The sequence below is a fragment of the Vicugna pacos genome, chromosome 3 (genome assembly GCF_048564905.1).
Source record: "Vicugna pacos chromosome 3, VicPac4, whole genome shotgun sequence".
Lineage (NCBI taxonomy): Eukaryota > Metazoa > Chordata > Mammalia > Artiodactyla > Camelidae > Vicugna > Vicugna pacos.
The window spans coordinates 1,738,456-1,762,835 of NC_132989.1; the positions used below are offsets into that span (position 1 = coordinate 1,738,456).

A 24,380-nucleotide genomic window follows, 5' to 3' on the forward strand; every position below is an offset into this window, starting at 1 on the left:
GCCAGGCCTCCTGAGGCTTCTGTGATGTTTTTACTTTCTACATGTGGTTCTTAAAAATTGACTTTCCTAAAGTACTTCTTGGCATGAACCACAGACATTCTCAAGTTTAGTTTCTGAGAAGCCTCTGTCCTTGGAAAATAGGGCACTTCAGATACGGTTGCATTATTGCTATTTTGTAAACTAAAGCGTATACTTTTGAAAAGATTTGAGAAGCACAGGGGTGAACATTGTAGACGATAATTGTATCTATCTTGCCTTCAATACAGTAAACATGTTTGCTTCCCGTGAATAAAATAATGTAGTCATAGTACAGGATGAGCGAGATGTGATTTGAAGAACAGATAAAACAAATGATGCATCTGAACTGGAGTTGAATTCAGTGTGGCTCCTAACTGAGGAGCCAGAGAACAGATTCCTCCCAGGGTTCATGCCTGAAAACAGTTTCTTCTCAGATGAGCGTCTCTGCTGCTTCGTGTTCTGGGTGGCTTGGCCCGTTGTCAGATCCCTTAGTTACCTGCGTCGTCAAGAAGCTGAAAAGGAAAGTTAGAGCTCATTCATTTTAAGTCTCATGTTCTAGCACAACAAAAATTACCTTATGCAATTCAGCAGCCATGAATTACATTTGATTCGGAGGTCCCTGTGCTGCATTTGGAGGGGCGTGGGGGCCAGAAGCTCTGGGAGCCTCGGTCAGGACGATGCGGGCTGTCGAGGGGGTCCTGAGGGCACATGGCCCTTTTGGGGGTTTGCATGTGAAGGTGAGTTGGCACTTCGGGGCTGCGATGAACATCCCTTCTCCCATGGTGGTGGTGACTGATAGTTTCTGACGCATGGGAATCATAAAGTTTTCTTAGATGGGGGCTTTAATAATTTTACACTAAATCACACCCATCTCCAATGGGAAATTTAAGCATATAATTTCTTAGAAAAGACAGAATCAACAGGAATGAGCAGGGCATGACCTGAAATAAAATGTAGTTCACCAAATGTTTGTTTATATCCTTACATGATGTGTATTTTATTTTTCACCTTTTATTATGAGATGTTCAGGTGTACCGAGGTAGGAAGGATAGGGATCCAAGTCCTCTGGTTCCTCTGCCAGCTTCAGCAGTTCCTGGTAGATGGTGTCACTTCTGTCTTTATTTTCTACATCCTCTGACCCGTATTTATTTTAAAGTAAATCTTATTGTATCCTTTCATGCTTAAAATACTTTACTTTGCATCTCTAAGAGAAAAGAACTTTTTTGGTTAATATAACCATGTAAATTAGCAGTAATTCTTTGTACCATTTGATAAGATGACTTACAATTTTCAAAGTGTATAAAATTATTTTTTTCTCTTTTGCTTTTTAAAAAATCCCATTTTAGATAAAAGTTCCTTCATTCTCTGAGAAGTTATGTGCTTTGAATGTAGTACAGGTGGCTGGTGGTTCGAAAAGTTTATTTGCAGATATGACTCCTTTAATGTTAAATGGTTTTTGAATGATGCTTAGCGCTGAATACATAGTTCTGTTGTGAAACGTGAATGCTGTGCTCACGCTTGTCCCTGGCAGTGACCGTGGAAGGGAAGGTGTATGCCTGTGGGGAAGCCACCAGCGGCCGCCTGGGGCTGGGCCTCTCCAGCGGGACTGTGCCCACCACTCAGCAGATCACAGCCCTCAGCAGTTACATGGTCAAGAAGGTGGCCATTCACTCAGGTACGGGGCCAGGGTTGGCACTTGTGTGCAGACAAGCCTGTTGCTCATGCTCTGTAATTAACTCGAGCCCTTAAATAATTTTCCCTAAAGTGGCATAGGAGTCTTCAAGTTTTACTTGACTATTAGGAATAAAAATGGAATAATGTACAGCTCCAGGTGGTGTAGAGTTGACTTTTTGTTGCTTCACAAGGCTTTTGGGGACCAGTGGTTGTTGGAATCCCAGGCATGTGGGGCGTACCCCTCCGAGGAGGGGGTTTCAGTCTTGGAACTGTGGTGGGGTTTATAGCATCTTTGAAACCATCACCTTCAGTGCCTAAGTGTGTGTCATTGTTCTGGGGAAAGAGCCTGTGACTTTGACGAGATTCCCAGTGTCTGTGAATCCCAGTGATTAGAAAGAACCATTTACAAAAGTCATACCCCTTCAGTTCAGGAAACTTACTTTTATTTCCAACCATGTGAGGCCTCTTAGGAAGGAACTGAACTAGATACAACAGACTCAGTTCATCTCTGTACTGAATAGGGTTAGATTTCACCCCTTGTAACAGAAAAATCCAAACAGTAGCAACTTGAGCAAGACAGTGGCTTTAGTCTGCTGTAAAAGCCTGGAGGTGGGGTCTGGAGCCAGTGCGGCAGCTCGAGGGCCCCCGGGGAGCGCTGGCCTGCTGTCCGCCCTCGCTGAGAGACGTCCCTGCAGCTGCAGGTGAGCGCATGAGACAGATGCTTCCTCAGGCCCGTCCGGCCTGTCCGAGAGCTTTTCTGGAAGCCTTACTCACTTTGTTGCGTCTCTGTCACTGTGCCCTCTGCGCAGGGGAGCCCGGGAAGCATGCGCTTTAGCAGAGCACATGGCCCTCGATCACGTGGGCTCTGGCAGTGGTGGGATGAGTGTTGGAGGCCGGGAGCCTGGGAGCTGGCAGACACCGCTCACGGAGGAAACCCTCCTCAGTCCTGAGCGGGGAGGACGGTCCATGCTGGGGGAGGAGCGGGTGCGGGCTGTCTGGGGAGAGTGACCATAATGTCTTAACTGCAGTCGATGGTACTTTTGCTTAAATAACCCCAGTGTGGAGGTGCGTTTCTCCAAAGCCTGATCGCCTCTGCTTTTGACAATTTGCCTGATTCCAAAGGTACTTATTTTTACTTTTTTCATCTGAATTTTGATCTTTTCTGTATTTGACATAGCAGCAACCCCGTTAATAAATAGCATTATTTTGCCCCTTCTTGGCAAGTAAAATTCTTTCTGGGGTGTCCACTTTGTAGTTTAATAATCATTCACTTATTTTATGTGCCTGTTGCCCTGAAATGCTGATCCTCTTTACTCATTTATTCAACAGATTCATTGAGTCCATACTGGTTGCCAGGCGCAGTGGGTAGTTAGGCCGTTAACCCCTGGGCAGACAGCTCGGGCAGCCCCTGTGTGTGTGAATGCTGCCGGTGGGCGGCACGCTGTGGCTTTAACCATCCATGGGAAAGTGTTTTCTAGGGGTGAAGGTGATGATGGCAAACTCGGATACTTCAGCAGAATTTAAGAATATTTTCTTCATTACGTGTTAATAAGAAACTGTTACTGATAGTAAGAGTGAAGGCCCTTTGAAAGTTGTTTTGTGGAAAATTGCATAGGAGAGGTTATTTATGAAGATAGAACTGAAAAATATATTTTTGAAAATCTCCAGGAATGTGACTTGGCCTCATATGTTCTGTTTTAAGGTTTGACAGTTCAGTTGATCTATAGCTGTTGTTTTGACTAAACGTGGGTCCATGCAGATGTCTGTGTTCTTCTTCTTTCCCAAAGGCTGAATTGATTATAGGGAATACTACTTGATCTTGCTCTAGGACCTGTGACAAGCCCCGGCTGACAGAAGCCCTGAAAACCCAGCAGATCTGGGACATTGCCTGCGGGAGCTCACACAGCGCAGCCCTGACATCCAGTGGTGAACTGCACACCTGGAGCCTCGGAGAGCATGGCCGCTTGGGACACGGGGACAATACAACACAGCTGAAGCCCCAGATGGTAATTATACACATTTTTATTGCTTTCAGAAAGTTTCCCATCTGCTGATTTCCAGGGGAGATAAGCTCCGAGTCTCAGATAGGTCATGACACCCTGTGCAATATGGCTCTCAGTCTGTGGGGAGAAACCCCCTGCTGTCTCTGTGCCTGTGCTTGATCTGTTTTTGCATTTGTAACTGAGTAGGTGAACGTCCTTGGTCACAGAGTGATCCAGCTGGCGTGTGGAAGCAGATGTGCCCAGACCCTGGCTCTGGCCGATGGAAGTGGGTCCTGTCCTGACCCCGCTTTGCCCTGTTCTCCCTGTGCACCTGTCTCTCTGCCCAGATTTCCTCTTCTCAGAAGGACATGAGCCATACTGGGTAGGGCCCACCCTAATGACCTTATCTTATTAACTCATTACATCACAATGACCCTATTTTCAAATAAGGGCATTTCCAAATTAAGTCACATTCTGTGGTGCTTGAGGTTAGACTTTAACATGAATTTTGAGTGGACTCAGTTGAGCCTTTACCTGTCCCCTCCCCTAGTAATGTTTCCTGAACATACCATGTTGATGCTTCTTACTTGTGTTCCTCCCATGTCTTGGAATGCCCCCGTTTTCCTTTCCTTCGCTTGTATTGTGTTAATTAACAACCACCTACTAATCAGAATTAATGTCTATTTACCTTGTTTTGTAAATATTTATGTGGCTGTTTCTTACACATTCTTGTAATATTTTTGAAGACGTGGAGAGGACTCATTTTTGGAATCATGCCCCAGTTCTTTCTTCCCTCCCCCAAACCACCTGTAGTGCTTTATAACTGTAGTGCTTTATAACAACTTGAATTGAATATGTTAATGAGTGTGTCTGAGCAAACAAGTTGTAGGTATGAGACATTTTACGAATGATTTATGACTTAAGGAAGGATTGGAGTCTGGAGTCATGGAAGTGATTATAGTCAGCCTGGTGTGCATTAGTTTATATTAAACAAATACTTACTGAGCCTACTAGATACAGGACCCTTTACTATGTATTAGGAATAGATAAACCTATGAAAATTATAGAATCTGCCTCTGTTCTCATGAAACTTACTGTCTATGAACAGTTAAGAGGTAAAAGAACAGAGAAGATGGGCATGAAGGAATTTTTTAAGGAACCCTAGGCAGAACTTAGAGAATGATGAGTCATGCGAGGTGGAGGGTGAAGGAGCATTAGAGAAGCGTGGTGTTGAGCCTGGACGAGTGGGAGAGTGTTGCTGGTGGAGATGGCAGGTCAGGAAAGGCATCCTTTGAGGTGGGAGGGGGTAAGTTAGTTTGCTTCTGGATAAATAAGTAGAACCTCGATGTAGAAAATGCCAAAATGTATAGCGAATCGATAGATGTTGGTCTCACTCTACCACGAGAGGAGAGAGGGCTTGAGCAGCCCCTTCGAGGGGAGCTGACAGTGGTCGACAGCGGGGCTTTTCTGGGCAGGTGCTGTTCTGATAATGTTTGAAGGAAGAGTGAAAGGGCTGGAGAACTGGGAGGTGATAATGTGACGATTATTTCTCTCTTACTAATGAGGAAGCTAGGGCACAGAAAGTTAAGAAAGGTGCCCAGGGACACAGCTGATAAGTGGCGGAGCTGGAATTCAAACCTGGACATTGTGGTTCAAGGGTCTGTGCTTTTAGCACTACTCTGTACTGTCTCTCATAATTTTTCCTTAAATGTACTCAATTGTTTAACACTCCTAAGGAAACTATAATAATATTATACAGTTATAAGAACATCAGCCTCACTTGTCTTGAAGGTAGGAGTAAAAATAAATTCAGCGGAACCAAAGCAGTTCTGTTAAATTATTACAACTTGCATAATGCCTACCTGAGAATAATGGAACTTTTTATGATCACTGAGTAAGTAGGGGGTATTCTGCTAGATGTCAGGTAGTTTGAGAAAATGGTGAGATAAGCATCTCACATTTATTAAGCATTTATTGTGCCGAGCATTTCCTCTCATTATTAGGTGTATACTAGAGGACAAAGCCCTGGGTTTCATGGAGCTTGGATTCTAATGGCTGGAGATACACAGTAAACATCTAAGCAAATAGATGATGTGAGAGGCAGGTGCAGTCTTCTCTAGAAAGGCCAGGGATGGTCTCTCCAAGGGAGTGCTTTACTTCAGTTTCATTTGACTTGTTTCAAATGAACACGTGTGTCTGTGGAATAGTCCAGTTGATGGTGCCAGCCATAGTCGTGCATAAGATCTTGCAAACCTATTCTTATATCCAAAGCAACTTACCATTTCTTCCCAGTTGGAGGAGAGGAATGATGGGTGTCCATGTGAAAGGCCAGGAAGCTCTGTGTAGAAGACTGGTCGGGGGCCAGGGAGAGGGGGGGCTTAGCACTCTGCTCTTGTCATTTGTTTAGGGGAAGGGCTTCCTTGCTTTTAAAACAGCGAGTAGATTTTACTACCAGAACTGTCTTCAGCATTAAGAAAAGCACGTAGTGTCATGCAGGAGAGTCGTTGCTAGAGCCCATACGTACCATCCGTGTTTTAATGTGGATGAACGCTTTATGACTGAAAGTGTGAGCAAGTTTTCCTGAATACCAGGCTTCTCAGTTCACTCATTTTGCATAAAATTGATTTTACTGCAGTTAATTTAACTACCTCCTAAGTATTATATGTATCTGAAAACACAGGCATATTAACTTTGTTTCTAAGACACGTTGAACTAAATGCATTACTATTACGTACTCACTGCAGCAGGTACAACTCGGGAAACAAACCTGGCAAGTTGCATTTTTCAAAAATTCAAAATGAAAATAGCCTTCAGGTCCATGGGGGGCTTTAAAAAACATATTAATTGGCATTATTTTCCTATTCAATAAAGTAGTTAATAGGAAAGTTGGTACAGTTTTCCAGCTATTAAAGTATTAGTATCCTGACATTTGAGAATTCATAACATGAAGGCAACTTTCACATCCTTTATCTTTGAACACGTGTGGTGTTTTATTAGAGTTTGTGAAATGTGCTCACGTTAGTTTGCTCACATGAACCTCTCGTAGGTGTTGGAATGATTTATTGTCCCTCCTTTACTGGAAGGGCATCTTAGCCTTGAGAAAGGCCAGGGTCGTCACACTGTGAGCTAGTTGAGCTGAAGCTAGACTTGGCAGAGTGTCCCCATCGCCTGCCGTGAGCCCCGGGCTTGGGGACGCCCCCCCCCAGGAAGCCCTGGCTGGTGCTCTCCCTTCTTGCTGATGGAGCACCATGTCTGGGACTGGTGGAAGGAGCTCTCCTGTGGTGTCCCCCTTGGCCACTCTGCTGCCTGCAGTTCTTGATAAAAGTCACTGCTCCTCTGGTTGCTGTTAGTACTGTAACTGTCCCTTGTTGTTAGCGCTCGTCGTCCTCATCAGTTACAGTGATGTCTTGGCAAGGGAGGAGAGGGCGCTTGCCATTTGACTATAGAAACCTAGGTTTGTGTTTAATAATCTCTCTACTCCTGGCAGGAGAAACTTGGTTCTTTTGTATCCCCCTCCTTCCTCTTAATCTGTATTTGGGTCTCAGGAGGTGAGTTAGTTGAGCCAGGCAGTGATGGTTTTTGAGTGCCATCATGTGCCCACTCACCGAAGATTTGTCAGTGAATGAAGCAGCATCCTTAATGGCTTTGTATTATAGTTGGGGTAAAAGAGATAGTAACACAAACACAGGTACTATATAAATAAACGTACAATATTTTATATGATGTAGATAGGCAATATATAGTTATATAAGCGTGTGTGTGTGTGTATAATTTCAGTGCCTCACACTAACTTTGCTGCCTCTGAAGCCTCAAGACCTGAATCCAGCCTGTTGCTTCTTTTTAATAAATATACAGTCACACTCATTGGCTTATGTATTGTCTGTGGCAGGTTTTATGCTCTAAGGACAGAGTTAATTAATTACAATGGTGTATCCTTGATAAAGCCTAAAATATTCACACTCTGGCTTTAAGACAAAGTTGGCTGACCTCTTGCTTAAGATCTTGCCAGCCATTGTACTTGAAGGTAGCAGTTCAGCCTCAGAGCTAGAGGATAAAGCTCGATTTCAGAAGCCACCAGAGATGACAGATGGTTGGAACTTTGGTGCAGAGAGGATAGTTTCCACCCACTAGGTGTGGGTCACCGTGGTAACTCAGGTGGAGGTGACTAAGGAAGTTTTGCTTCAAGGTAGGTAGCCTGTTCTGCTTTCAGAAGAGCGTTTGTTGTTGGTGTTTTATAGTAGTGTGAATTGCTCATGGTGATTTTTCAAATGTGATCTAATAAAAGTGTATACAGATTGGATAATGAGAGTTGCTCCTATTTTCTTAGAGTCCCACTCTTCAGAAATACTCATTAAGAGCTGCTAAGACATGTATTTTTCCCTCTGTCTAAATATTTCCCTCTATCCAAGAGTTTTATAAGAAATGTTTTCTGATTTTTTCCTTCACATTGTGACCTGTTAGTTTACTTGGTTCCTCAAAATGCAGAGAATTAGGGGTTGTACAGTTGAGTGTTCATTACATAGAATACTAACATAAAATATTTTGGAAAGAATTTTAGTGTAAGTCTGCCCATCAGTTATGAGTTGCCATTGTAGATTTTTAAAATTATGCTTTCATGGCAAATATTAAAGCACTTTTGTGCTATATCATCATTATTTTAAATCTTATAAATTTTCATCAAAATTCTTCTAGTGGAGGCACCCCCTAATCTGATCACCTGGTAAATCTTTGAAAAATATTGATGTCTGGTCCCCATTTCAGGCCTAAATGAATCCAGATCTTAAGCGGTTGGGATGTCATCTGTAAGAAAGAGCCCTCCAAGTGAGCTATTGAGCAGGTGGCACCTTGTATGATACAACTTTCTTTCCATAATGAAAATTTATAGGCAGATAGGAAGGTTTAACATGCTTCTAGTATATAGTTCATGGTTTATCCTGGAAAAAACTTTATATACTGAGTTCCTTTGAATCCAGATGTTGAACAAAGGAAGGAAATGCATATGAAAAAGGGATTATGTCATTTGATTTGAAGAGTCATGTTAATTTACTCCCTCCCACCCTCTACTTTTGTAATCACCAAGAAAAAGTCCTTTCAAAATCAAAAGCACACTTCTTAACTTTCGGATGGTAGCTTTGTTTGTATTACTTTACTAATGGCAAGTGACATACATCTGATCATTGTTTTCAGTGAAGAATTTGCTAACTTCCCTAGGCAGGTGTTACTTTCTTTTTTCATTGTGCTAGGCTAAGTGGTGTAACAGACATGCGACATTTCATTGATTTAAATAAGAGATTTATTTCTTGTTTATGTAATACCCCAGTGACTGGCAATAACTGTTTTGCTCCATGCAGTCACTCAGGGACCAAACTGGATATTTTTCCTGTCTCACATATGGTGTCCAAAGGTGGCCCTGGGATTTGGCATTCAGTCATTGGATTGGGGGAGAGTGTGGAGGTCTGTGGGTCCGGCTTGCTAGCACACACGTCGCTCCTGTTGCCGTTCCGCGGGCCAGAGCTGAGTCCCAGGGCCGTGCCAGCTGCGGGGGAAGCTGCGAAATGACTAGTTGCCTCAGTCAGGGAAGAAAAATGCCTTTGGTTGTCGGCTAGCAGTCCTGTCCATGTGGCATGTGTGGCCACCGTAAACACCAGCAGGGCCTTGGTTTATTCTGTGTAACATTTTCTTTCGTTGTTCCTTTTCTCATCCCCCTTTATTGAGTGATTGTCCCTTGTTGTTCATTTGTGTGCGACAGTCAGGGTTCTTGGATGCAGACAACAAGCTCATCCTTGGCTAATTTAGGCAGAAAATGAATCAGTTAGCCTGCAGAATTGATTGGAAAGCTGGAGGCTATGCTAGAGAAATAAGTAGGAGGCAACGTGGCAGGCAGCAGCAGAGGACAACACCGGGTCAGGCCATAGGCCCGGCCTCGCCGCTCCTGGCTCTTTGCAGTCAGCTGCTGTGTGAGCTTCGTCTTCCCTTCCCTGCGGGGAGCACGCTCACACTGCCCGTGCACCTTGCAGGAGCTGCGCCTCCAGTTCTCAGGCTGAGCAGGAACGTTTGACCATTCAAACTTGGGTTGCTAGCAGGGAGTGGGGATGAGAGAAGTTCTGTTACTGTTTGGCTTTTATAGTAGGAGACACGGCTTTTTCTGTCTTCTGTGATTGTCACAAACTGTGATGGGTGTCCAGATACTGAGTGACCAAAAGGTGACAAACGCCTACTTCAGGACCTTTTCATCAGAAGAAAATGTGCCATGTTGGGTGTAAGATAGGAGACTGTCCCAGTCTTGATTTTGCCACTGACCTTTTGGGACAAAACATAAAACTTCTCTGGGTCACAGGTGTCCCCTCTATAAATTGAGATGGGGAACCTGATGTCTGATAATGCTTATTCATCTGCACACTCATTGAATAAAATATTTATTGAATGCCTTTATGTGCTGGCATGAAAGAGAAGAGTGATAGGGGCACGCTGGCTGTCTCGCCCTTCAGAGCAGAGAAGTCCTTCTCGCACAGTCGTGGGGGGCCCAGTCGCTCCTGAGGAGCCCCTCATTCGGATGGGAGGGTTGTGGGCAGGGGGTTCACGGGTCTCTCTGCTTCGCTCACCCACTTATTTATTGTCTATTTTAAGCCTTTGCATTGTTTTGTTCATGAGAATATATAAACAAGTGTGACCAGTCCTTCCCTCAAGTGTTCCAGTTGTGAGGATGTGCTGATTGCTTCAGCACAGCACATGTTCGCTGTGTTAACAGCAGAATAGTAGGAAAGAAAAGGAGCAGGGGAGCAGCTCACTGCAAGATCCTGGGAAGGTTTCTTAGAGAAGATAACATGAGATCTGGGTTTCAAAGTTTGAATCCAAGATTTCTAGGAGCAGAAAAGAGGAGAAGAGGGACCGCATTCTAGACGGGGGAGCACTTCTGCCTGGGCACCGTCAGTGCAGCTCAGAGGGAGACCGTGTATGGGGGCACGGGACGGAGACACCTGGCGGGCAGTGGGACGAGGTGACATGTAAGCATGGAACTCTGGATCCCTTAAAGCGATGCTGACCTTGAACCTGTGATAAGGAAGCAGACCGGCAGCAGTGGGGAGAGGGCACAGACTGGGTAAGCCTCGGGTGCTGCAGAATCACTCCTTCATCACTCGCTTTCTTCTGAATTAGAGCCTGACAGAGTAAAGAAATTAACAGTTGGATTTGTGAGGCATTCCTGAGGCCAGTCTCAGAATGTAGCTTGTGTGTACAGGGAGGTGGGGGTGAGAGAGAGTTTCTGGCCCGAGTGGATGGATGAGGGATGCAGTTCATAGAACCGGGCACACACGGTGGTACTCTCTGTGCTCCCGCCTGGGCAGGCAGAGCGCCGGGCTTTCTGACCCGCTCAGGTTAGCCTGGGGGTGTGTGAAAGTAGCAACAGCACTTGCTGAGGACGGCCGCTGCCAGTCTGTCTCAGCTTGTGCTTGACAGGAGACCTGGCTGCGCTCTCTGTTGTGAGAGACAGGAGGTGAGGTGGGAGACACAGCTCCCCTCCACTCCCAATTTCTCTTTTCCTTGTTTTATTTTCTTCAGAACACTGATCATTTTCTGACATGACCGAATTCACTTATTTATTTTGTGAGGGATCATGTCCTCTCCGAGCCAGCAATAAAATACAAACTCCAGGAGGCCAGAGACTTTGCCCTTCATCTTCTCTTGTGTCTTTAATGCTAAGAACTTTTTCTAGAACAGCACTGTCCAGTAGATTAGAACACAAGCCACCTATGTAATTTAAGCTTTTAGGAGTCACAGTTTGAAATTTTGGTATCTTATTTTACACACTATATCTAAAATACAGTACTTTAAAATTAAAAATTTATTGATATAGTCTACATTCAGTTTTTTGTACTAAGTCCTTGAAATCTTGCATGTGCTTTGCATTTGCAGCTTATCTCAGTCCCAGATAGTTGCATTTCAAGCACTGAGTGGCCGCCTGTGACTAGTGGCTACCGTACCAGACAGCTAAGGTGTAGAGCGTAGTGGGGGTGTGCTAAATGTTTGTTGAATGAATGAATTAGAGGATAGATTGGTTGTTAAGGGGTAGTGTAGAATCCAGGAAGGTCCCATGTGCCAGGTACCAATTTAAACATTAAGTCTTTGATTTTCATAATAGTCTTGAGGTGTGAGTACTGGCTTAACCCATTCTGCAGACGGGAAGGGAGGCACAGATTTATTTACCCAGTCACTCAGTTGCTAGGTAGTAAGTGGCGAGACTGAATCCAGACACCCCAGAGTGTTTATCACTGTGACTGAAAACACAGCCAGAGCCATGTCACCCCTGGCATGCCTTCCCTGGTGGCCTCATAGCTTTTTTTTTTTTTTTTTTTTTTTTTTTTTACAGAATCCAGATTTCTTACCCTGGTGGAAGGACTCTGGTCCAGCCTACCTGTGTATCCTTACCTGGTCCTCTGTCTGTACTCCATTCTCCAGCGAAACCTGAAGTGACATTTGAACTGCAGTTGGGAGGGGAAGTGGGAGTTGCTCAGGCAAAGCAGCAGAGCCAGGACTTCCGAGGTAGAGGGCGTCCCTGGTATGCCGGGAGCCTGGGGGGCGGGTCTCGGGGGAGGCCGCAGGGACAGGGCTGCTGGACTGTGGCTCACTTCCTAGTCTAGTCTTTTCTCACAGGTCAGTTTCGTGAGCTCGTCACAAAATTCATGGTGACTAGAGAACTGGCTTTTCTTTTCTTTTTTTTTTTTTTAAAGATTCTTTTGTAAAATTTGATGTGAAGTTTACTCATTTTTCCTAGACTCCCTTTTAAATTCCCGTCTCTTCTGGCCACGGCCACCCATTCGTCTGCATTCACCTGCATTCAAGTAGGTTGCACGTGAGAGGGGACATCTCTCGCAGGGGGCTGGTTCCCAGCCCAATCTCTTTTCAGACTTGCTGGTGCAGTTTCTCTTCACTCTTGTGAGGACCCGTCAGTGCTGTCTCGCAGGGGCGCTCCCCGAGTCTCTTGACCACCCCCCACCCCTACTCCCTCCATCTCTGAGGAGGGTGGACCCTGGAGGGTCTGGTTTGCCTTACCGCCACTGACCAGCCCCAAGCGCATGAACGTGGGGCCACCAGCTGCCAGGCCCCGTGGGGCTGCTGGACTCTTTTCTTTCTATGTATAATGTGACAGATGCTGTAATAATGCCACCTGGTTCATGGGACTTGCATGGATCTGAGGCATACTGGCACAAAGTTTGGCATGGAGACTGTGATGGATATTCTTACTAATTTTTACTTTTATCACTTTTTCTTTAATTGTGAAACACTGCTAGCAGAGCGTTCTGGTAAAGGGTCCTAGAAAGCTGCTGTATCCATGCTGTTGTTATTCAGGGTATTCTGCCTGGTTTGGACAAATGTGCTTGTTTGAGAGGTAAATGATGAAATCTTAGTTACTTACCTATGGGCTTACTTTTTGACTTCTAGTGAATTTGAAAGTTTTTCCATATACTTACTATTGGTTTATGAGAATTTCATCTTTTGCCTGACTTTTTGGAGGGCGGGGGCAGGAGGCAGCGACAGATCTTAGTGTTTTTAATGGTATCATTAGGGAACTTCGTATATTCAGGATATTGTATAACATTTCATATGGTAATATTTTCCATACTATTTTCATTTGGTGTGGAACTCAGCCACGAATTTTAAACACTTGCACAGCACATATGGAAGAAAGAAAACTAATGATGAGCTCTGAAATGATATGTTTTATTTGCTACATAAGTATACTTTTAATGAAGGCTTACTTTTCAATATTATTACATTTTATAACCTCTGTCTAACAGTTAACAATTTTCTCAGTGCTTAACTTTTAAAGTGTCTCTGGTCAGATGAATATCTTGCCTTTTGTGCATTTTGTAAAGGAAAATCCCCATAAATATGCAGTGTTTTAATTGGAATCACAAAGCCAAATGATTGCCTCATTGGATAATTTTAAGTATCTGCTGCAATTCAATATAGGTACCCAACCAAATGCTTGACTAGATTTAAAAATATCTTGTATGTTTCACAGCTGTCTAGCTAGAACTAAAAAAAGTGAGGAGAGGAGTATGTGCAGGGTTCTCCTCTTTTCTGCCTGGGGCAGGAGAGGGGAAGTTTTAAAAAGTGGCTGTGTCCCTCAGCTGCTGTTGCTCTGCCGGCTTTGAGAGAAGGCAGAGGCAGAGATTAGGGAAGGTTTGAGGCAGCTTTCTTTCCAAAGAAACTGAGTGTGCCTGCAACTCAGTTGCATCTTCAGACACTTCTTAAAGTGACACAGTTGTGGCCTAGCTGAAGGTGATGGCAGCCTGTGGTAGGTGAGCTTTCCGCCTGTGTTGTGCTCCTGGCTGCCTCTTTCTGTTTCCTGGTTCTTCTTCCTTCTAGGGGAAGGCAGCCACGCAGGCAGCATCTGGCTCTTCAGTAGCTTCATGATACTTTAGCTTCTAGCTGTGCTGCAGTATGTCATCTCTTCTGTTTGTACTTTCAGGTTTCTGGAAGGCAGCTTTAGTGTGTGTGGGCCCTGGCAGAATGACAGTCAGGAGAGCTGAAGAAAACTCCTGGAGTGGGGTGGGGGAGGGAGCATCTTTGGGTAATTCAGGTTTTATAGTATGTACCTATTCGTACACTGTGTGTGTGTGTGTGTGTGTGTGTGTGTAAATCATTGAAAGGTTTTTTTTTTACTATGTTTTTGTGTAGATTTTTCATAAATGGAAATAAGTTAGAATCTAACCACCATTTATTAAAATGTGTCTTTTCAGCTCTAAACAGAGACTTTTGAGCAGAGCCTTTCCTTTCCTCTGGCAGTGATCTGTGTAATGTTTCAAATCCATGGCATTTTACGAGGGAAGGACTTCTTTGCATTTACGTGGCTGGATGAGATGACAATGGCTCTTACTTCATGTCTAAGGGAACTGACTTGTTTGTCACCATGCTGCGTTTATGCTGGGGTTACAGCAAGGGACAGGAAGCCTTAAACCCTAGGTCAGTGTGTTTCTGCATAGCAAATTGAACTTTCCAAATCACATATTTCTCATTTTACCTGTTTCGTAGATGCATATGCTAAACTGGCCTGGTACAGAGGAATCTGAGATACAGAAAGACCACGGGGCTTCACAAAGGTGAGTATGAGCAGCTTGAGACCCACAGCTCTCCCAGCCAGAGGGGTCCAGGGCTCTCCCTTCACTGCCCACGGATGGCTCTGACCTGAGAGGTGAACACAGACCCCATCTTCTGACTGAAAATAGGGAAGTGCCGTTCGCCGAGTGCACAAGGTACTTAGGCTGAATTGACCAGTTCCATGTCCGTCAGCTACTGCTGGTCCTGTTTCGGTGTAAACCGTAAGGGAGGCTGCATCATCCGACCGGCACTAGTACGAGGGACAGCTGTCTGAGAGCCTTGAGCTCTGTGGTCATTTCTTTCATTGAGAGACACGCTGGAATCTCGGGGTCTGGCTTAACATCTAATCTGAATGGTAATGGTTTCCTAGCTTGTTTGAAAGAATTATTTCTTGATTATAACCAGTATAGTTTGTCAGTTTGAATGACTTCTGTCATTTTTGTAAAACTTCTGGTATCTTTATTTATCAGTGAAAGTTAAACTTACCGCAGGCCAAGTGACTGCAGTGAATGTGTGAATACTTCAGCTAAGTAAGTGATTAGCATTTATACAAGGAGTTTCTTGAAAATACTTTTATTCTTACAGTAGTAGTAGATTTTTTCCCTTTTTAGGAGCTTCATCTCGGTTTAGCCTGATTAGTTACCTGTTGAATGGATCATGTTATTCTAATATATGGCCAGAAAGAAATTTATGTAAATTAGGTCCTATGTTTGTATGTAACACTGTGTCTGTACTGAGTCACTGACATTGCCTGTCTGCTGATTTCATTATTTCTATCATTTCTGGGTCTGCTAATGAGTTTTTGTTGTTTTTTTCTCTTGAATACAGACTGCATTTTCCTGCTTCTCTATGTGCCTAGTGATTTTTGATTGGATATGGGTGTTAAGAATCCTGAGTGTTGAGCTTCTGGGTTTTGTTATCCTCATTTTAAAAATGCTGAATTTTGACCTGGTAGACCATTAGTTAACTTGTAGATCATCTGGATCCTTTGAGGTTTGTTTCGGTCTCTGCTATGACCTGTAGAAGGCAGCCTTTGCTGTAGGGCCAGTTGAGCTCTTCTCCTAAAGCGTGGGTTTCCTGGGGTGTCTTGAACGTGTGTGGTGGTCAGCAGGGTCTCTCCCGCCAGGTGATTTGGTCAGTCCGTGTGCCGTCCTGTGCTATTTCTAGTAGTTGTTCAGCTTTCAGCTCCCTGCTGGTTGCTCTCTGCGTGGCTTCCTGGACATTCGCCTAATGATTGTGCAGCTTAGTACTTGGCCAAAGAGTCCAAGTGATCCCTGGGTACAGATTAGTGGAGCTCCTTCTCTACATACATAGGTCTCTTATTTCTACTGCCTGCCCCACAAATTCCAGCCAACTCAGTAGCCTTGAACTCTCATCTCCATCTCCTCAGCTCATCAAGACCACTGGGTTCTTTGGAAATTGTCCCTCCCTACACTATACTCTGGAAATTGTCTCCAGATAGAAAGCCAGGGTGACTGTGAGGCTCACCAAGTTTATTTCCCTTTTCTCGGTGATCATAGTTACGAACGGCCTGTTTTCCACTGTCGGAAAATTGTTATTTCGTATGTTTTGACCACTTTCATAGTGGTTTGCGGTGAGTGAGGTAGTTTAGTGCTAGGTACTCTAAAATGTTCAGAAGTGCAAGTCTGATATTACAGGCTTTAAAGATAAATGTTTCACCCCATCCCATTGTTATTCCTAACAATTTAATGCACAGATTTAATCAAAGTATCGGACTGATAAACCTGAGCATTTATTTAGATCTTATGAGCAGTTTCATCCTGTTTGTAGGGGTTTTGGTTTGTACATTAAAGTGTGTGTTTGTGTTCTGTGGTGATATATATTGGCCCCTAACTAGAAGGTTGTAAGAAATCGGTTCATTTGTCCTTAAAATTAGATAATTTACAGAAGCATAACATAGTTTTACCTAAATATATGTTTAACACCTGCTGTGGAGGCAGGCACTGTGCTCTGTGCATGAGTAAGAGAAACTGACTGTCGGCACGAGATGTACGTATCCTGTGCTAGGATCATGCTGTTCCTTATTTCTGACTCATAAGCCCCTCCTTTTAAAAATTCTTCTTTCATCCTTATCCTCTGATCAGCTTTCTCCCTCTCTTTCTGAACCGTTTCTTCACATTCTAAATATTCCTAATGGACTCATTCACTTTTTCATTGAACAAATATTTATTGAGTGCAGGCCATGTTCTTGGTGTTAATGATATCCTGCTGAACCAAACTTCCTCGTGGATGTCCATTCAGTCACTCCCTTTGTGTACCTTTCTCTCCAGCCATCATTAAAAGTGCAACTGGCTATTCAGCATTTTTCTTCTCTTTTGTTAGAGGTGTGTCTTGTTGCTAGGGACTGTGCAGATTTCTTCCCACCTAAGCTTGGATGCCCTTTCCTTGCTTCTTAGGAGATTCTGTTTCAGAAACTTGGCCTCACAAAAGTTTCCAACTTTGAATGCTGTAGTTTTAATTAACTGCAATTATTTTCATTTATTTTTATTCTTTAATATTGTTCTGTCTCTTTAAAATCTAATGTGGATTAATACTGTCATAAGGGTGGTCCCCTATCAACATACTAATAACTAAAAGAAATTCAAGTTAGCTGCAGGTGGAGCTCCATGTGGGTGTTAGATCAGAGATTAAAAGTGGTGGTTATTTTCACTCAGGGTCTCCTCCCAGGCTTTTCTCTTCGGTGTTTGCTCTCCTTTTAACCCCTGCTGTTTTGAGTCTTGCTGTCTCCCAGTCTCTGAGATCTATTCAAGGAACATTCCTCACTAGAATCGGTGCTAATCTCTACTAGTGTTATGGTCTCTACTTATTATAGTTTCTTGCTAGAACATAGTAACTTGGCTGGAATGAGAAAGCTACTATATTTTTTAGTAAACTGTTTAATTACCAACAACATTTTAATGAACATTTTTTAAAGTTTCAAAAATATCCTCATAGTGAAAAAGATCCACATAGTTCGGAATAATGTAAAAAAGTGAAGGTACGACCCTACCCGCATACTTTATACAAATTGCCTTTTGCAATATTGGGCAGCAATTTAAAATATTATTTTGAAATTGAACTCTGAACTCCAAACAATGATTTTGAAGATAATTTTGAATTAAAATAAGTTTATCATTAAAATACCTGATACTGCCACATGTGACACATTCTTGGGCTAAAGTAAAATATTGTAGCTGATTTTCAACTTAATTGATTACAGATTATGTAACATGGTAGACATAGAGTAAACCGTATGACATTGCTGTTCTGTAGGCCAAAGGAGGTCTGATACTAGCAATTTCATTTAGTTCAACCTCACGCTTTCTTATCATCAGCTCTGCTATAGGATCAACTGAATCCTTTTTCTCATGAACATTTGGGTTAAAAGGGAAGATGGAAACTTTAGAAAGAATAAAAACCACGATGATTTGCTTAATTATAAAATCAGTTGGCAAGAGAGTCCCACATTATTTGTCTTTTTGGAGTCTTACTCTAGGAGAGGAATGGATGAGTGAACACCTTAAATGCTTTCTGGCATTGTGGGAGGATACTGAACTTGAGTCTGTTTGTGGATTTCACACACAGCAGTTGAGCTGAGAAGCTGAGAAAAGGAGGCAGTGAGCCTGTGATAGACGCACCCAGACACAGACCGTAAGTCGTGGGGCCTCAGCTCTAGAAGCATAATCTTCTTTCACATCACTAAACAGATGGTAACGTTACTAAGTAGTTCTAATAGATGGTGGAGTAAATAGCCTTAAAAAAAAATCTCACAAGTGAGAATCATAGTTATTGCTCGTTAATCCACATTTAGATTACCTACAGCAAATTTTAAAAAGAACGTCAGATTCTTTATCACCTACCATACCACCCTTACACATCGGGGTGTGTATTAGTCTTTAAAAAAAAAAAACCCAAACAAACCAAAACCCACAAACCCCCAAATCTTACCTAGGAAGGTAAATGTATTTGGTGGGGGGTGGCTATAGTGTATTCTATAGTCAGAATATAGCTTATTTTGGGGTTATCTGTTAGTTGCATTGGTTGGAAAATAGCTTTCTTTTATTAAGGTGAGCCGTTAAATTTTTTAAAAATGCTGTTCAAATCAGCATTGGCATGATCTGGAGGTTGTGGAGATTCTCAAGCCCTACCCTAGATGTATGGAATCAGAATCTGCAGGGTTTTTTGGTTTAGTTTTAAGAATCTGCAGGTTTAACAAGATACAAAGGCAATTTGTAAGCATGTTAAAGTTTGAGACACACTGTTGCAGATCGTGAGTGGCACTGTTACCGCACAAAACAATGCTGTAGTTAGTGCAACCTCAGTGAGTGCTTGTTGATTTTAATGCATGTAATTGGCTGGATCTAGATTCAGAAAGTGAAACTAGTATTTTAGGAGTATAGTTATATAATAGTAATAATCAAGCAGCAGCTATCTATTTCTTTGTAATTCTTTCCTAGCTGTCTGGATATCACAAAATACCCATCTGTCCCTCTGAATGTATCCTTGAGTCTGATTCTGTTCAAGCTGGATGATTAGTTGCTGTCTTGTGACTGACTGTGTGTGTATACATACACAAGTCAACAATAGTACACAAATTAAAGGAGTAATTGGATTTTGATGAGTCAAGGATATGTAGTCTATATTGTAATGTATGAAATAACTAAAAATAATAAAGTACTTTGCATGCAAGGAGGGGTATAAAAAGATTAGTCCAGCATAAGGTAAGAAACCTATCAATGCCAGAGCTATTCTCAGCACTTTACACGTATTAAAGCGCTTAACCTTCGCCACAGCTGTTTGAGGTACATATTATTGTCATTATCAGGACATTAGGTGTGCAAGGCCACACAGCTGGTTAAGTGTGGAGCTGAAATTTCAAACTGCAGCAGCCTGGCTCAGAGTCTGTGCTCTTCACTTTCCAACCAGTGCTGGTGTGTGTTTGAAACAAGTCGGCTTGAGAAAAAGTACCATGGTGCTGAACAGTGTGGTGAGAGTTCGCTGGTTTACTTGGAAAACAAAAAACAAAAAAAACAGGTATTCTGGGCTAGTGTTGGTTGACCAGGGTTTTATGCTTTGCCTTCTGGCTTTAGTTTGTGATTGAAAGTTTTGTTGACTGTAAGAAGAAAAGTCTTTCTCTTTTCTTAAGGAAAAAGTAACTTTTGTTAGTTAGCTAGCAAGTACTTGTAGGACCAAAATTTTAATGAAAAATCATGACCATGGTCTCAGCCTACCTGCGAAATAGTTATTGATTGTTTGTTTTGTGGCAGGCTTGCCTGGTCTGGGTTCTCTTGGGACTGTGTAAGAAGCGTCCAGAGGAATACAGCAGCCTGTGAATTTGTTTCCATGTATTGTGTGCTCTGCCTTTAATGACCTGTGTCAGTGGCGAGCACCATTAGGACGAATTTCTCACCTGCTTTGGGGGATGCTAGGGAGGTTGATTGCCGTACACCTGGCAGGTGTAAAGCAGAGCCTCAGCAGTGTTCCTTTGAATTGATTTCTAAAGAGCCAACCCAGTGGACAGGCCTGATGCAGGCATTCAGAGATTACTTTTGCAATTTACAGTTCTCAACCAGTGAAAATCTCGTATGTGAAAATGAGCATTAAAGGTGGTTTCCATTGCTTTACAAAAAGGTGTGTTTTAAGATTTTCTCTTAAAACAGATTTACAGATGCTCATTTTAAGCACTACTGGATTCTATACCATTTAACGTACAACAGTTGTGTTGAGTATCATATCCTTGTTGGTAGTATTAAAGGTTTTTAATATAATTGAACATCCTTAAGTTCTTAATTTAAGGAACTATCAAATAGGTCAGAAGGTACAAACAATTAGGATATGAACACACCCTTTAAGCCTCACTTACTGTCTTCTTGTAGGAGGAGAGACTTCAGCATGCAAACCTCCATCTGTTTGGCTTGCATCATCATTTTCATTCCATGCTGCTGGCCTCCAGATGGCTGCACAGATGCCGCATTCACATAAGTACAGGGACCGTCGCCAGCCAGACATAAGTGACCAACTGGTTTCTGCCTGACCTTATTCTGACTGGATTCAGCAAACTCTAACTAACCAGGTAAGTTTACGATGTATCAGAAATGATTTGCTGGGATGGTCATTTATTTCTTAAAATGGTGTAATAGAAAACAGGCAAATACCTTAATGGTTTTCAGTTTTACTTGTCACATGGGACTTCAGATTAACAAAATACGATGTTAAGAAGTTTGCATTAAAATTTTTTTTGGTTTTTTCTCTTTCCCCTGTGTTTTTCACTTTAATTGAAAAACACATATAAACATAAGCACATTCTCTCATTTTGCAATAAGGGGGAAACTTATTTGTAAAGAATATTAGTTAAAGAAACTGAAAGTTAATTTTTAGGGAAAGATGGTTAAGTAGAAAAATATCAGTTATAGGAAAACAAGTCAGACTCCATTATAGCAAACTGATGGAGATGATTTTATGCTGTTATAAACTACTTTATGCACATACCTACAAATAAACGTGAAACTCCTTAAAATTAATGTAAATTAGTTCTGCTGCTCATTCTAATATTCAGACTAGAGATTCAGTAATTTTTCATAAGAATAGTATAAAGTGAATAAATGCGGAAGCCCCTTGACATACATACATATATGCATGTATGTATATGTTTTTAATATCTTCCTGAATTAACTGCATCTACTATGTTGATTTTTGGTTTGGGAAGAATTTTTTTTTACTAGCTATAGTTGTGGTAAAGTTTCTTTCCCCCTGAGGAGTGTGTGATGAGCACTGAAAGTGGCTGTTTTTCCATGTACTTAGGAATTTGGTTTGCCGCTGTTTATTTAGGTCTTTTAATATGATCAAAAACTTGGAAAATTTCAGAATATTTCTTTTACTGGATTTTGTGAGGGAAATTAGTTTTTCCTAACTTAATATGTGGTTTTAATAAGCTATTGGCTGCAGTTAAGTAATGCCGTTATTTGAGGACACCCTTGTATGTATTAAAATAAAATATTGTCAATAGTTGACCTGATTCTACATTTATAAAATGTATTACAGTGTGTAAATAACATTCACAATAAAACAGTAAGATAAACTATGGCAGGACTTAAGAATTCTTTAATGCAGTAAATTGAGGAATTGGATGTTTGAGAATTAGAGTAGTTGGTCAAAACTGGAAAGTGTGTGTGTACCAGAAGAAAACTCTCTGGACTTCCACACAGTAGTAATAGCTTAATGAGCCATCTGCATTGTACTTGTAACAAGCAAAGTGTGTTTGGATTCATTTTCCCGCTTGTTCGGAAGCAGCCTATCAGGCAGGCTGCCTGTTTTTAATCTGTTTTGCAGCTGAAGGGACTGAGCTCCCATTTGTGATCTCTCCAAGTATGTAGGCAGTAGACTCTGGGGTCCAGCCCAGGCTTCTTTCTATTTAGATACAGTGTCTTTCTGCTCTAACACCAGGCATGTGCAGAGGACTAGGAAAAAACCCAGTCCTTTAAAGTTATTTTTATGGTTGTATTATTGTAGTAGATAATCTAGTTAGCTAGCAAAGTACCTATTTTCAGATACAACTAACATCTTATTTGTGGTTTATTTTCAAATAAGAGGTAAGTTAATTTAGTATCCATTTTAAGCTGTAAAATATTTTTAGATTCATATCGTGTAAAAGAAAGTCTTTAAGTAATAATATTCAGCCAGATATTTTTGCCAAACTGCAGAAGTTTCTGAACCTAAGACAGTCAGATTAAAAGTTTTCTTATAACTGAAATGTAAAACACTAAAAGTGCGTGCTGATGTGGCCTGGTCTACCAGACGTGGGTTCCAGATCCTGACTCATGATTTGGTTGTGTGACTTGAGTCAGGCCACATGGACCCTTCTCTCTGTTCCTTGAATGTAAGATTGGACTAGACTCGACATCGTCCACAACCAAGTGCCTTCTAGCTCTAAATTTTGGTAATTTCATTATTTGATTTCCATTGTTTCCTATTAATCATCCTATCAGTGTCTTTTCAATAAGGTTTATTGTACAAGTAAATTGAAATGAGCTTACTTTAACATTTCATTTCTGGTAATTAATCTTTCAAATATGAGTGTGTTTCACATAAACTTAAACACAGTTTTGCTCAAAAGATAAATGTAGTAAAAGTGTAGAAAAGTGTGGTTACTGTTTGGAATACTGAGCCTGTTTGGGCTATTACAGTTTTCACGGCACCTTTCATGGTTCTTAAACTGTGTGTTCTGCATATGTGGTATGTATGCTGTTCAGCTATATTAGTAGGTCTCAAGATAGCAAGAATGGCAGGATATAGTGTTTCTTACTCTTTACTATATATGAAAATATGGGGTAAATGTAAATAAAATGGATAGAATAGGTATTATTAAACTAGGAATCAATTTTTTAATGAAGTCCTGGCACTTACACTATGGAATTTTTTCAGGAATAAAAGATTGTTTTAGCTCTTGTAACTCACCTAAGCAGGAGGTGAGAACTACTGCTTTGGGTCTGAGGTTAATTCTGCTTCCTGTGCTGTTGCTATTAACCTTTTAAAAATGAAGAATTTTGCAGTGAAAATATAGCGTAATATTTCACAGTTTCTTTTTTAATATTAGAGACTTTACATCCTTCTTCCTTTTTAAGTAGGTTTATCTGGGTCACCATTTTAAAGAACGTGTTTATCTTTTGTAGTCTGCTGGTGCTGTCATCACCCAGAGCCAGACCTAAGAAAACGAGCTGGTGTCCTGAGTAACGATGATTATGTGGTGAATCTGAGACACGCTATTCAGGTGAGTACTTACCTCAGGCTGGAGCCATGCTTAGGTTTCCATTCAACAAATGTGTGCATGTCTCCGAAAGCCAGCCCTGGCAGGGGAGGGCATAGCAGCCAGCAGGGAGGCCTCTGTGACTGGAGAAAGGACAGAGGAGCAGCAGATGAGCGAGGGGGGGCCAGGGTCACAGAATGACGGGGGGCTTGTCCGCAGTGACGTGGCACAGGGTCCTGTGCTTCTTGGTTATGCCCCTTTTGGACACTGTCAAAGCCTATTTTTGCTTTTGAGGGGAGACAGAGGTAGTTAGGTTTATTTATTTATTTTATTTAATGGAGACACTGGGATTGAACCCAGGGCCTTGTGCATGCTAAACACACACTCTAGCACTGAGTTATACACTCCTCCCTTTTTTGGAAAAAAAAAAATCACTCTCAATGCCATCTAATTTAAAATCTTTAGTTAACGTTTTTTTCAACCTTACATCCTTCCTTCTCCTGCTTTAATTCTTTTGTTCTAGTTAGTACACTTCAGAGAAAACCCCAGAAATCATCTCATTTTACCTGTAACTATGTCAATATGTACCCTGAATAGATAAGGATTTCATTTTTAACATAATGACCTTTCAGTTACCTAACAGTGCGTGACAAAGTAAACAGTGAGTCCTTACTATTGTCGCCAAGCTAATGCTTGCTCAGATTTTCCCAGTTTTCTCAAAAACGGCTTTTTACAGTAATTCCTTCCAATTTCGGTACTAACAAGATGATACACTTTACATTTGGGTGATAGGCCCCTGAAGTGTTTTTTAACCTAGAACAGTTCCCCCCTCCTCTTTTCCTTTTCATGCCATTCATTTGTGG

The 24,380-nt window shown here is 42.0% G+C and overlaps 1 protein-coding gene across 5 annotated transcripts in view; it reads left to right on the forward strand.

Moving 5' to 3' along the window:
* LOC140690754 (NACHT, LRR and PYD domains-containing protein 3-like) overlaps positions 1-24,380 on the forward strand; it is a 150,692-nt gene that overhangs the window by 95,467 nt on the left and 30,845 nt on the right. For 3 of the 5 annotated variants that reach the window (XM_072952669.1, XM_072952684.1, XM_072952674.1), the window contains 6 exons: positions 1,550-1,693; positions 3,521-3,698; positions 14,709-14,776; positions 18,360-18,425; positions 20,651-20,847; positions 23,444-23,541. Coding sequence is in view for 1 of the 5 variants with exons in the window: in XM_072952684.1 (XP_072808785.1) it covers positions 1,550-1,552 (3 nt within the window). In the remaining 4 variants the exon portion in view is untranslated. Of the gene's footprint in view, positions 1-1,549; positions 1,694-3,520; positions 3,699-12,999; positions 13,060-14,708; positions 14,777-18,359; positions 18,426-20,650; positions 20,848-23,443; positions 23,542-24,380 lie in introns of those variants that run through there. The other 2 variants (XM_072952675.1, XM_072952681.1) reach the window with 2 other exon arrangements.